The sequence below is a fragment of the Syngnathus leptorhynchus genome, chromosome 19 (genome assembly GCF_054491065.1).
Source record: "Syngnathus leptorhynchus isolate UIUO chromosome 19, UIUO_Slep, whole genome shotgun sequence".
Lineage (NCBI taxonomy): Eukaryota > Metazoa > Chordata > Actinopteri > Syngnathiformes > Syngnathidae > Syngnathus > Syngnathus leptorhynchus.
The window spans coordinates 1,639,769-1,652,638 of record NC_141213.1 but is presented as its reverse complement, the minus strand read 5'-3'; the positions used below and the strand labels follow the sequence as shown (position 1 = coordinate 1,652,638).

Genomic DNA, 12,870 nt, shown 5'->3' with positions numbered 1-12,870 from the left:
CTCCATTGCTGCACTTTATTTCAACACCCTAAATGATTCATCACGCAAGAGCATTTTTTGGCCACTTAATCATATTTTTATTTCAAAACAAAACCAAAATATCTGCAACTTCTTTTGCAATAAAGGAGTCAAGAGTTTTTAAAGTCAACAAATGCATCTCAAAGCTTAACGGAAAGTCTTTTCACATTTCAAGCAAGGCCAAACTCATTTGGCCCCTTTGGAGCCTCGTGTCTTCTCCACCGACTTGATGACACCCACAGCCACAGTTTGCTTCAAGTCTCGGGCGGCAAAGCGACCTGCACCAAACATCGGTGAAGTTACAGAGAGTCAATGCTAGTTGGAAACTAGCTGAGGCTAACTTACCAAGCGGCGGGTATGTGAAGAAGCTCTCCACACACAAGGGCTTGATGGGCACCAGCCTGACAGTGGCTGCATCACCGGAGATCAGCACCTGAGGGCGCTCTTCCAGTAAGGTCCCCTTGCGTCGATCTAGCTTTTCCTTGAGCTCTTCAAAGCGGCAGCTCACATGCGCCGTGTGGCAGTCCAGCACCGGAGAGTAGCCTGCCTTGATCCGGCCCGGGTGGTTCAGGATGATCACCTAAACACACCCAGCAGCTTTAAGGAATGCAAAAAAAAAAGTTTTATAATTGTGGTGCCAACCTGCGCCTCAAAGCTGCTGACGTCAGAAGGGGGGTCATGTTGGGCATCGCCGGCGACGTCACCGCGCCGCAAGTTTTTAACAGACACATTCTTAATATTGAAGCCCACGTTGTGGCCCGGCAGCGCCACATCCAAACCCTGGTGATGCATCTCAATTGACTTGACCTCCGCTGTCACCTTGGCCGGCGAGAAGGTCAACGTCATGCCCGGCTTCAGGATGCCAGTCTCGATCTTTCCTACTGGAACAGTCCCCACACCTGAACACAAATGAGCACCTTGTTGCCCACAACTTTGGTTTTGGTCAGGGTTTTCCCTCCCCTCAAGATCTTACTATACCTCCGATCTTGTAGACATCTTGTAGGGGTAATCGCAAAGGTTTCTTAAGGGAACGAGTAGGGACTTGAATGGAGTCCAGCACCTCCAGGAGAGTCGTGCCACTCGAGTTACCTTCTCGGCGACGGACTTTCCAGCCTTGGAACCAAGCCATCTGGGAATAAACCGAATTAAGTGTTCAAACTGTTGTGCCAAGTTTGGAAAAACCACCATGCAAGTGGCTTTCGGTTACCTTGTGCGTAGGTCTGATCATGTTGTCGCCCGTCCACCCGGAGATGGGCACGAAGGGCACGGTGTTGGGGTCGTAGCCGATCTTCTTGAGGAAACCTGCGACGGCGCGCGCCACCTCCTTGAAACGCTGCTGGCAGTAAGGCGGATCGGTGACGTCCATCTTATTAACGCACACGATCATCTGTTTGACGCCCAGCGTGTACGCGAGCAGGGCGTGCTCGCGCGTCTGTCCCCCTCGCGACACGCCCGCTTCAAATTCGCCCTTAGCCGCCGACACCACCAGCAACGCTGCGTCCGCCTGCAACGTCAATTTCTCTTGCTTGCTTGCTTTTCCCCCCACATGACCAAATTAAGGCGCGCGCCTTACCTGCGAGGTGCCCGTGATCATATTCTTGATGAAGTCGCGGTGTCCGGGCGCGTCGATGATGGTCATACAGTAATTGCGCGTGTTGAACTTGAGCAATGAGATGTCGATGGTCAGGCCGCGTTCGCGCTCGGCCTTCAGCTTGTCCAACACCCACGCGAACTTGAACGAGCTCTTGCCCATCTACCCGGGGAAAAGCACAGTTACTTGCGCGGCCCATGGCAATCTAGGAGAACGTGCGGTCCCGCGGGATACCTGTGCCGCGGCCTTCTCAAATCTTTCCAGCTTCCGTTGGTCCACGCTACCACATTTGTAGAGTAAGTGGCCAGTGGTGGTGGACTTGCCGCTGTCCACGTGGCCGATGACCACCAAGTTGACGTGAGCTTTCTCCTTGACCATGCTCGCAAACGAAAAGTATCTGTTCTAAAGTTCAGTATGGATTTTGGATATTTGGGTGAAGGCGCTTTCGAGAGAAGTTTTTATGGGCCGCTCGTTATTGGTGTCAGGTGCGAAGCCCCGTTGTAATCAATTGGCCTTAGATGACTCAATGCTGCAGCGAATTGATTTATTATTATTTATTGATTCATTTATTTGCATGTTTTTAGAATGTTGACACATTTCACCATGAACCAACTGGTACTCTGAAGGTAACGACATCCCCCTCGCGGGTTAACTACATTTTAGACTGGTCTCATCCTGAAGGACACTTGGTCGTCTTGAGTGAGGCTTTTTGTTGTGGTTTGAAGAGCAGAAATGAAGCTTCGCATGAGGCTAATAAATGGACGGAGAAATGGCCAGTAGGGGGTGGCGGTGAGGGCACGTAGGAGGCGGGGTTTATGCTTTTGACTCCACGCGCCCACCCCTTCGCGACGCTAACTTGACCAAAACGAGCCCCCCTCCTCTGATGACGTCGTATCGCCAACCCGGAAACGGCGAATCGCTTTTTCTTCTACCTTGGCGCTCGCGAAGGAGCGGACGGGATTTTCTTCTTCTCCGTCTCCCCCTCCTCGTTCTGCTTCGTCCTTTTTCGTCTTCTTCGTTTTCTGGTCTGAAGTGTGCCGTCCAACCGCCCCCCCGCCGCCGGCGACAAGGTAAGGCTTGAAAATGCCCGCTTGAGATGTTGTTGTTGGCGTTCCTTGTGGCCTCGCCTGGCCACCAGTTGCCATTCATTGGCTTTTTACGCGATTTGATGGCCGCGGGGGAGAGAAATGATGAATCACGAGCGGTGGGTGGATGGCTGGGCGACATCCTCCTCCCTTAAACGCAGCCAGCAGGAAAACGAGTGCGTTTTCATTCAGTCCTTCTTTGAGCAACTTCTCGTGCTCAGGTTTCAATTCCTCTTCCTTTCTCGTTGGGATTTATTGCCCCGACACTGCAACACGTGACAGAGAGCATTGAGCCGGTTTTCTTTTGCAGCCTGCAAAATAACCCCGGTAATCGTTTGGAGATTACACTTGGAAACTCAACCGTATGTTTATGGATTAGCCCCTGCTGTTCCTTTTGCACTTTTCTACTCATGCTGATCGCTGACACACAACTGACAGTATCGCTAATAGTTCCGATCATATCACATCTGCTTGGCCTGACCTTTGTCACGTTCTTAGCAAAGACTGGAGATAATGTTTCTGTGAGTGAGTGAGTGAGTGAGTGAGTGAGTGAGTGAGTGAGTGAGTGAGTGAGTGAGTGAGTGAGAGCTGTGGCTGACAGCTGATGTTGGCAATATTTCCTCTTCAGACGTGGGCTTGGCTGCATAGCTAATCGAATGTACTCATCATGGAAGTGGAATGAGAAAATCTGCAGGACGTGTTATGTGCAAAACAAATCAACGCTGGGCAAAGTGAAAACATTGGCAAACAAATGAGGATCCAAATGCCTCATTTCCTCTCAAAAGACACATTTGTGCGTGACCCTGAAATACTCATCAGGAAGTTGTGACATGCGATTGCAAGTACTTTGCGAAATGTTCCTCGGCTCGGATCGTCTACAGTTGTAGATATGGTGGAGCCGCTAAAGTGGAATGCTCCATCCATTCATTTGCTAGAGACATTTGATATTAACCTCCCCTCGCCCCCCCCCCCCCCCCCCCCCCCCCCCCCCAAGCACAGGTATTCAGTCTTGAGCACTCATTGATACCGAGTACTGGTGCCACAAAAATTTGCATTGTGGGAAAAAATGTATTGTACCATATTGACAGTAAAATGTTAGTCTAATCGCATCTTTGGTTGGGGAAATGTCAAAACTTTGCAAGGGTTGCTTGTGCGTTGGGTCAGGCGCGACGCTCCGGCGGCCGGCTTGAGAGCATGGAAAATCGATGAATAATTCACACGATTAGCCGCCATGCTACTTGCGAGAAACCACCTGCCCCTCACGCTTTCTTATTGAAATGGCAAACCCCATCTGCAAAAAATAAATAAATGTGAGTAGAGCAATTAGTTGCTTGTTGTTTGCAGCGGTGGTGGAGCAACGCGCCGCACTCACAGAAGATCGCTTGGGTTCCCGTTCCATAGCTGCGCCCGATCGATGGCGCTCCTCTCTGCATTTCTCGCCATCGAGCCGTCGGCTCCATTTGAGCATCCGCCAGACGTGCGTGCACGCGCGTGCGTGTCGACTTTTACGGAATGGAATTCTTACCTCCTGCGTCTCGCTCTCTCGCTCTGCCGAGCATGTCTGCTCTTGTCCGTGAACGAGCATCGCAGCGCCGACCATGACGTGGACCAGCCTGGCTTAAGTTGAGAAGAAAAAAAAAAAAGCTTCCCCCGCTTCAAATGGCGGATGAGAGAAACCCAAGTCAAGTCTTTTTCTGTATTTGAAGCACAGTGTGGATGTTGAAATGTTTGTAAATAGCAAGCATAGACTAGCGGTCAAATGTTTAGAAACACTTGCTCATGCTGTTGAATGGCAAACTGTTTCATAATCTTTGACTTGTGTCCTCGGCGCTCTCATGTTGGTGCTACTTGCAGAGCTTTTTTTTTTTTTTTTAGGGTAGCATTGGGTCTTGAAAGTTGGTGAAGCAACCCCCCAAAGCACAAATGTTGCATCTTGTTTGGTTGTTTCGTATCGATCCTTTCAGAAAACCAGGCCCGACGCTGGCCGATGGAACCTTGTCGAAATGGGAAGTGAATCAGAGGAAGTGTTGCATAACAGGAAGTGTTTTGTGTGCGTGGGCGCCCGTTTGCACCCGTGCATGTGGATAAATAACGCTTGCGAGGCCACATCGCCCGTTGACCTTCTTGGGTCATGTCGTTGCCAGGAGAAGAGCTTGTCGGACCGCCGGGACCGGAGGCCAGCCGCCGGTTGCAACCTTGCCAGCAGGTGCGCCCACAAACTCAGCCCGCCACCACCAGAGGGCGCACTCCTCTCATAGAATGGTTGCTGTAGTCAAGCCAGAAAGCAGGCGCGCACTTTGGCTTTTGTCCCGCAGATGGCGCTGCGCTCTCACGAATCGCAACTGCAGTTTTGTGGCACTTCCCATCATTGGTCATTTAACCGCTCCGTACAAACCCGCCGTTGTGCCCCACCCAAAATTCACTCCGAGTGGAAAAACAACTCAATTTCAGTTTTATTTTTTTTGTAATAAGAGTTGTGTGTATGCAAATGAGCTCCAGTTCATCTTGTTCTTGAGGCAATCAGTCAAGTAATGATGGATCGTGCGTGCGTGTGTAGATGCATCCCAGGGGGGGGGGGGTCATGCTCAGATCATCTCAGCCAGACAGTGAGTCAATATGCCCTCTTGAATGATCCCCCAACATCTTGAAGGAGGAGTTGGAGGACCATCAAGGGCAAGACGCAGTTGTTGGCGCTCCACGTGGGCTGCCTTCCATTTGTGGTCTTTTTTTTTTTTGTCAGCTCGCTTGTCAAGCACACAGCTTGCACGCTTTTTCTAGCTGCGTGTCCCTGTTGCCATGGTTTCCAATTTTGGGCAGGTGCCGACCCAAAAGCACGCCTGCCCGTGCCGTTGCCATGGCGAGCTCAGCTGCCGATTCTGTCTTCGTCATTCTTGTTTTGTTTTGGTACAATTTTGCATAGGCGTGGCCACGAGGTAATTGAGTTCAAAACAAACCCCGCCCACCCTCGCCCCTCCAAGCCATTTTAGTCAGCTGAGCGGGAGTCTGGTGAATGGGGGGGGGGTCGCACCAACCCCAACGGGGAAGCACGCCTCCATTTTGCTGTCAGTGAGGTCGGGCTCCGGCTGAGTGGGCTAATGCGATGTGGCGTGTCACCCGGAGAATCTGGGTCAAGTTGAAAGCTGCCCATGCTGCAGTGTGACGCGGCGCACCCACAAATGGAGATTTGATTTACAAACTAACATTAATAATGCTAACATGCATTTTCTCCATGGGGGCTATGCCAAGCTCAGGGGGGGGGGGGGGGGGTGCTTCTGCCGCCGCGGGTTCCGCTCTTGTTTTTCTAATGGGACCACGTGGATCCTCATGCTGCAATTCAGTAGTGGAATGTCAGCACTATCTGCCCCCCTCCACCTCCCCCCCACCCGCGTCTGCTTTGTCGCAGTGCTCCATTTCAGCGCCGCCCCGCCTCAAGCTACGGCGGCCACGCAGAGTGCAAGGCGATGCCACGCTGAGGTCAAGATGCTGCATTGGGCGTGGCCTTCAAAATAAATACAAGCCGGCTGCTATTTTGTTATTTTTCGTGCCCGTCTCTTGTTGCATCCTCCCCTGTTTGTCTTCATCCAAACTTTAAATATCAGCAAGAATAATATCGAATTTGAATTTCTTCTCATCAATTGATTAAAAAGCAAAATACCGCACCTGCTTTTTGGCTGCGTGCATGTTCACATATCGACAGCGCTCTCAACAAGTCCTTCCCGCTACTACGCTAAGCCGCCGCCCTCTCATTGGCTGCCGCAGTGTTCACAACGAAAACCCAAATTTTTAGCGCGGGGCTCCATGGATACAGCGAGCTGTCGGCTAGATCGGCCCCAGCCAATGGGAGAGCTGCGCGGGCTCCCGCTTGTCACATTCTGCCCCCCCCCGGCTTTGGAGGCTGTCAACCCCACCCTCCTTCTCCCTCCCTCAGAGCACGCAATTGCTCAGTGGGGGTTCAAAACAACAACACGAAGGTGCCCACTACCCAAGTCATGCACGCTTACTACGACAGCTACTCAGCCGCTGTGGAATGCTTGACATCATCCACAACCCCCTTAAAAACTCTCGGGGGGTGGGAGGGGGAAGATTATACCTGAAAGAAGTCCAAAATCTACAATTGAATGCATTTGTCCTTCTTCTGAGATCCTCTGGTGGACTTAAAAAGTGGGCCACGCAAATCCCTGCCCGTCACATGACCTCCTTTCTGGGGAGTGGTGGCGGGCCCACGATAGATGGTGCTAGAGGACCGCTGACGACCCCCCCCCCCCCCTTGACGGTGATTGCCGGTCGATGACCTCACCCCCGATGGGCCTTGTGAGGCTGCGTCAGGTGTGTGTGGGGGGGGGGGGGGGCTCATTCAAGTTGCATTAGTGGCCCAGCTCAGAAGAGGGGGACTGGTGAGGCTTTGCAGGTGGTGGTGCAATTGAGGGGCATCACTTGTTGCCAGGCAGACATGACCCAGTTTGTCTTGAGCTCGTCCACATTGGGTGAGACAACTTTGGGCCGATAGACGCGCTTATCTGCATCTCATGCATTTTAACGCTGCCGACTTTGCACTTTGTCATCTTTCAACTTCACCTGCATGGCCACTTTTCACCTGCCGCTCGGCTCTCTGAGGCCAAAATGTCCCCCGAGGTGTCAAAGGCGTCTCCGCCCATGATGGAGACGAGGGCAGCTCTTGGCTACAAACGGTCGTCTGCTTTCGAGGAGTCTCGGGCGCCCGTCACTTCACGTTGCGCCGAGCGACGCTGATGTCTGGCGCGTTTGTTTTAGCGCTAAGCTACGCAGCATCCTGCACTCAAATGTCACTTAGGCAGCATGTTCAAGTCAGTCTGTATTTGTTGGCAAAGGCAAAATGTTATGAGAAGGTTATTCAAATGACGGGAAAAATTTCAACAGAATGCCTCGGTTGATTGAGGGGAAAATTTTTTTTTCTGTCTACATTTTAAAATGTCTAAATTTGCTGAGTAGACTATTTTTGTCAAGACAAGCAAAAATTCAACTCTTTGCCCACCCTGGCTTTTGATGACCACCAAGTTGACGTTTTGTCAAAACACACAAGCTTGTTAAATTTAGAAAATGGCCGCCTAGTTTACGATGGAACGCGTTCCCCTCGCTGATCCCAAATCAAACGGTTGCTGGGTAGAAATTGAGCAAAGCGCAAAACAACTCCGACTCGGTTTATTTTTGGACTTTTTTTTTTTTGGGCTTGACATCTGGTAGACAGGAGAGCATGTGCAGGAACTGTTTTTTTTAAGGGGGGGGGGCACTGAGGAGCATCGGGGTTCCCCAAGCGCACGAGTGTGGGCGGCATTTTGTTGCCCCGCCTCGCCACGCTGCCGTTGTGGAGTCACTTATTGATTTGTTTATTTTTTCCTCCAGCAGGTGCCAAGATGGGGAACCTGCTGAAGGTGCTGACCTGCACCGACCTGGAACAGGAGCCCAATTTCTTTCTGGATTTCGAAAGTGAGTGTCGGCAAGGCCCCGCCCCTCCCCGCCTGATATCGATCGCCCCAATACGTTAGCATGGCGTTCTCAACTCGGCCAGCTCGTCTCCTCTACCTGGAGGCGCTTTCACCCCACCTGGCAGCTTCATGTGCGTGTGGAATATCAATGGACGTCCTCAAATAGATAACTGCAGCTTCGCTCGCCTCGGGCCCCCCCAAAATAATCCTGCCGCTGTGGAATTTTCACACATCCGGCAGATTCCATCCCGTTGCCTTCCTACAAACTGTCATTTTTGACTTTTGCCATGCAGATGCGATGCCCACGGAAGCCGAACGTCACGTGTGGCAGCAGGTGGACGTGGTGCTGAAGGACGCCGAAGCCATCCTGGACGAGCTGCAGGCCTACAACGGTGCCGGCTGCGAGATCAGAGAGGTGCGCCTCGAAGCCGCTCTTCCTCCTCAGTCACCAATCCAAGATGGTCGTCAATCGTTCCTTCCCCCCTTTCCAGGCAATCCAGAACCCCAACGATGAGGCGCTCCAAGAGCAGGCCTGGGCGGCGGTGGTCCCCCTGGTGGGCAGGCTCAAAAAGTTCTACGAGTTCTCCCAGAGATTAGGTGCGGAACCAAGTGTCGAAGCTCTGACAAGCGCTTTGACCTTAATGGCCTTAATGTATGTAAACATGATGTGAAGTTTAATGAGCAAAAGGGGAGGGGGGGGGGGCGGGTTGGCACGGCAACAGCCCGGCACCCGTTATGTAACTGAATAGGACACTTCACTGCCGCCGCTCCATTTCACTGCCTCGACTTTAGGCTTGACCTCGGAAGCACCCCCCCCCCAGTGGGAGGGAGGGGGACGGGGGGTGGGGGTCATTACTACAATGAGTGTAATCCCGCTCCTATATTTCCTCTGCCGTCGTGCTCCGCCCACCCGCACCCCCTTTCGCTTTGTGTCAGCTAGATAATTAGTGCCATGTCTCATCTGCATCTGAGTGGGGGGGGGGAACCCCTGCCCCTCCCCCCCCTCCCTTACTGTCAGCGGGCCTTAGGCGCATTGGGCATCACCGCTGCTCTAGTAACGCTGGCCACTTGCTTTCTTTAGGATTCCCCAAACAAATCATTTGAGAGCTTCCCAAAAAAAAACTGGTCATTTTTTTTTATTTGAGTAGCGGTTGTTTACCGAGGATGAATGAAAATTCGGCGTCTGTTGACAATTTAACCAGTCGAGACATTCAAGTTGGTTGCTATGGTTACCAGGAAGAGCGCGTCAAACTGAAATGACGGACTGTACATTGTTGGGTTATTTATTTATTTATTTTTTTATTTCTACGCAGAGGCGGCGCTGCACAGCTTGTTGCGGGCTCTGACCAACGAGACCTACGACGACCCCACGCAGCACCTGGAGCGGGAGCAGGCGCTCGCCAAACAGTTTGCCGAGATCCTCCACTTCACGCTGCGCTTTGATGAGCTCAAGGTAAACAATGTTTCTTGGGAGATGTAGCTGGTCGGCCCGCTTGAACAACCAGAGCGATTTTTATTACGACTTCTCAATTAGCCACCGTGCTACTTCTGACCCACTTTGAGTCCGTCTCTCGGCGTGATCCAGTCCGAATCAAGATTCCAGGAATTATTCCGATGATTATGTTGTGATCCTTGCAGATGACCACTCCCGCCATTCAGAACGACTTCAGCTATTACCGGCGAACGCTCAGTCGCATGCGCATCAACAACGTCCCCGTAAGCCACGCCCGAGCGGCGTTCATTTTTAACTTTTCTTCCAACGCTTCCTAATTATTTCTTTTCTCCCTGGAATGCCGCGGAAGGCCGAAGGTGAGAACGAAGTCAACAACGAGCTGGCCAATCGGATCTCGCTCTTCTACGCCGACGCCACGCCCATGCTCAAGACCTTAAGCGACGGCACCACCAGGTTCGTGTCGGAGGTGAGTGGACGAGAGTGGAAGCCCCGCCCCCTCCAGACAAAATACTCACCAGGCATTCATTTCCCGACTTGGGTTTGTGCTACCGCGTTTAGAACAAGAACCTGCCTATCGAGAACACCACCGACTGCCTGAGCACCATGGCCAGCATCTGCAAAGTCATGCTGGAAATGCCGTGAGTCAAAACGACCACAACTAAGGACACCAAGGTGACCTCAAAGCTGACCCCAGCGTTTTTTTGCGCGCAGGGAATATCGCAGCCGTTTCGCCAGTGAGGACACGGTGTCCTTCTGCCTGCGGGTGATGGTGGGGGTCATCATCCTGTACGACTACGTCCACCCCGTCGGAGCCTTCGCCAAGTCCTCAAAGATCGACGTGAGTACGCCGGCGAGGCGCGGGCGCTAATACTGACGCTAACCCTGACTGGCCCGCAGATGAAAGGCTGCATCAAAGTCCTGAAGGAGCAGCCGCCCAACACCGTGGATGGTCTCCTCAACGCTCTCAGGTAAAGTCTCAAGATGACCTGTAGATGCCACGCCCACAAAAAAATAGTCCAGGACTCACCCGTCATTTTGAATCCTCTCAGGTATACCACCAAACATCTAAACGACGAGTCTACTAATAAGAGCATCAAGCTGATGCTGCAGTAGCGGCCAGCTGCTCTTTCCGCCGCCGCCGCTCGGCGTCCCGCTTGCCCGAATGTCATTTTGTTCCCCTTCTTTTCCAAAAAGAAGAAGAGCAGCCCAGCCCTCTTTTTGCTCATTGCAAATTGCTACTGCTGTCTCCAGCGCCCAACTCCGACGTGAGTGGCAGCTGACGCGAGCGTTGCGGCTCCCTGAAAACTTTCTTTCCCTCTTTTGGAGGGACGGGCGCTTGGACTTGAGCTTGATTTAAAAGAGAAAGAAATATAGAGAAGTATTTTGCTTTGTTTTGTTATTTAAGACGACGTTCTCCGCATGATGACCTTGATTCAGGTTGTGTGTCTATTTAATAAGTTGAAGATCTATTTGGGTTGAGCTTGTCTGCTGTGTCCTGCGTGTGCGAAAAAAACCCCAAATCTGCTGTCTCTCGTCCAAATGGTACTTGTGGCAATCACGTTGAAGAGTAGAATACTGTTTTGGTTGATATATTTTTATACAGGTATAAAATTGTGCAGAATGTTCTTTATTTTCATGGTTGTGTTTTTTTAATTTTTTGCTGACTTTTAAAACTGTGATTTGTGCAAAAAAAAAAAAAAAAATACTGCAAATGAGATTGTAAGTCAATGGAGGAATTAAAAGGCGGAACGCTTGTTTTTGTACAAAAGTCTTGTTTGAGATTTTGTTATTGAGTCGACACAAGTGGAAAAAAAAAAATTCTGATGGAATTTAGCATTAAGTAGTTTTTGTGGCTGATAATTTCAAGTGGCTATTTTTTTAGGCATATTTTTTGTCCTGCTCTGAAGAAATGTGGATGGGCGTGGCCCACTGCAGCATCCCTCCACTAATGCGTGCACACTAAAAAAAAAAAAAAAAAAAAAAAAAGGTCGGTGCTGTCCCGCTCCACATCGACCTTGGCTCATCTGGATGGGGGGGGGGGGGGGCGGTTAGTTTGCTTTTCTCGGAAACACAACTGTCATCACCCACCCCTGCCCCCGAAACCACTTTCCCACAGATGTGCCCCCACCCCCGGCCCCCCAATCCAACTTCCCTTTGCACGTTGCTTTAATCGGGGAGTCTTAGTTAATCTGTCATGTCAAAAGAATAACGGTTCTCGTGGAGGGGGGGGGTGTTCAACGGTGGTCCGTCCGTTTGTCTGAGGGCCTCTGCAGGAAGTCCGAGTCAGTGAAAGTATTGCCACACTTGACTGACACTTCCTCTAAATCCCCCCCCCCCCCCAAAAAAAAAAAACACTCAACTCAATGTGCCCTTTGTTTCTGGAGCTTTTTACAGACATTTTGTTTGCTTTTATTCATGATTCATTTAAAATACACTAACTATATCAAATATATTAAAATATTGAAATAGTCCTTTAAATAAATGGAATGAAAAAACAAAAATAGAATGAAAGTCTAACTATAACACAAAATACGTATTAAAAATTAATTAGAAATAATTAAATAATTGATCAAAACCAATTAAAATATTAAATGCATCAGAATTAAAATAAAACCCAAAAATTAATATCGATTTTATACCCAGCGGTTGATTACGGTCCTGAATTTGCAGCCTTTCAGTCTTTTCCTACCGGCAACATTGCCGCATCCGCCCCTTCCCCCATCAGCACCCCCCCCCCCCTCCCCCTTCACTAAATAATGCAGCGGGGCTTCTCCGGCACGCTGCCGTATGTTTAATTCACGGCGGCGACTGATGCGCCAGGTGGCCGCCCGCCCGTCGTAGCCGTCCGCCCTCTAATGCATCAAGTGGCCCTACCCTTGACCCCCCCCCCCCCGAGCAGCTAACATCCGCCGAAGCCGACATTTCACCGGCACTCCGGCAAATATTTGCATTTAATCCCAGAGGCGGCGTCTCATGGGTGCTGCTCAACATCCTGCGCTTATCTTGCCCTTTTCAAGGTGCCCTTGCGAGCCAAGATGCTCCAGTTCGTAGCAACTAGCGATTGACTGACAAACGCTAGCCTCAAGCTGCTCGGAAAAAAAAAACACGGCGGCAGAAAGAGGCCAGGAAAGCTCAAAGAGCGTCCGAAATGGCGAAATCTTGCCGTTTGTTTTTCCCTCAACGGTTGGATCGCTGGCGGCCTAATGGAAGCAGATAGCGCCTAACGCTCACTTGAGCGGTAGCCGTCGTGCCCGCCAAAAG

The 12,870-nt window shown here is 51.0% G+C and overlaps 2 protein-coding genes across 4 annotated transcripts; one reads left to right on the top strand and one right to left on the bottom strand.

Annotated features, from left to right (window-relative positions):
* Nucleotides 1-42: 42 nt before the first annotated feature.
* On the bottom strand, nt 43-2,061 carry eef1a1l3 (eukaryotic translation elongation factor 1 alpha 1, like 3). Its single transcript, XM_085939497.1, has 7 exons — nt 1,844-2,061; nt 1,592-1,771; nt 1,226-1,522; nt 997-1,147; nt 661-917; nt 364-598; nt 43-296 (listed from the first exon to the last, which is right to left on the bottom strand). The coding sequence occupies exons 1-7, from the start codon at nt 1,985-1,987 to the stop codon at nt 205-207; spliced, it is 1,356 nt and encodes a 451-aa protein (XP_085795623.1). The 5' UTR covers nt 1,988-2,061; the 3' UTR covers nt 43-204.
* cyribb (CYFIP related Rac1 interactor Bb) lies at nt 1,866-11,377 on the top strand. 3 transcript variants are annotated; one of them, XM_085939500.1, is made up of 12 exons: nt 2,265-2,679; nt 4,839-4,900; nt 8,074-8,157; nt 8,450-8,571; nt 8,648-8,753; nt 9,470-9,609; nt 9,795-9,872; nt 9,959-10,075; nt 10,168-10,247; nt 10,321-10,447; nt 10,507-10,577; nt 10,659-11,377. In XM_085939500.1, exons 3-12 carry the CDS (start codon nt 8,085-8,087, stop codon nt 10,720-10,722), a joined length of 978 nt encoding a protein of 325 aa, XP_085795626.1. In that variant the 5' UTR covers nt 2,265-2,679; nt 4,839-4,900; nt 8,074-8,084; the 3' UTR covers nt 10,723-11,377. The 3 variants fall into 3 exon arrangements, with proteins under 3 accessions (XP_085795625.1, XP_085795626.1, XP_085795624.1); XM_085939499.1 differs by lacking the exons at nt 2,265-2,679; nt 4,839-4,900 and adding an exon at nt 1,866-2,235; XM_085939498.1 differs by lacking the exon at nt 4,839-4,900 and having other exon boundaries at nt 2,266-2,679.
* The last annotated feature ends 1,493 nt before the right edge of the window (nt 11,378-12,870 follow it).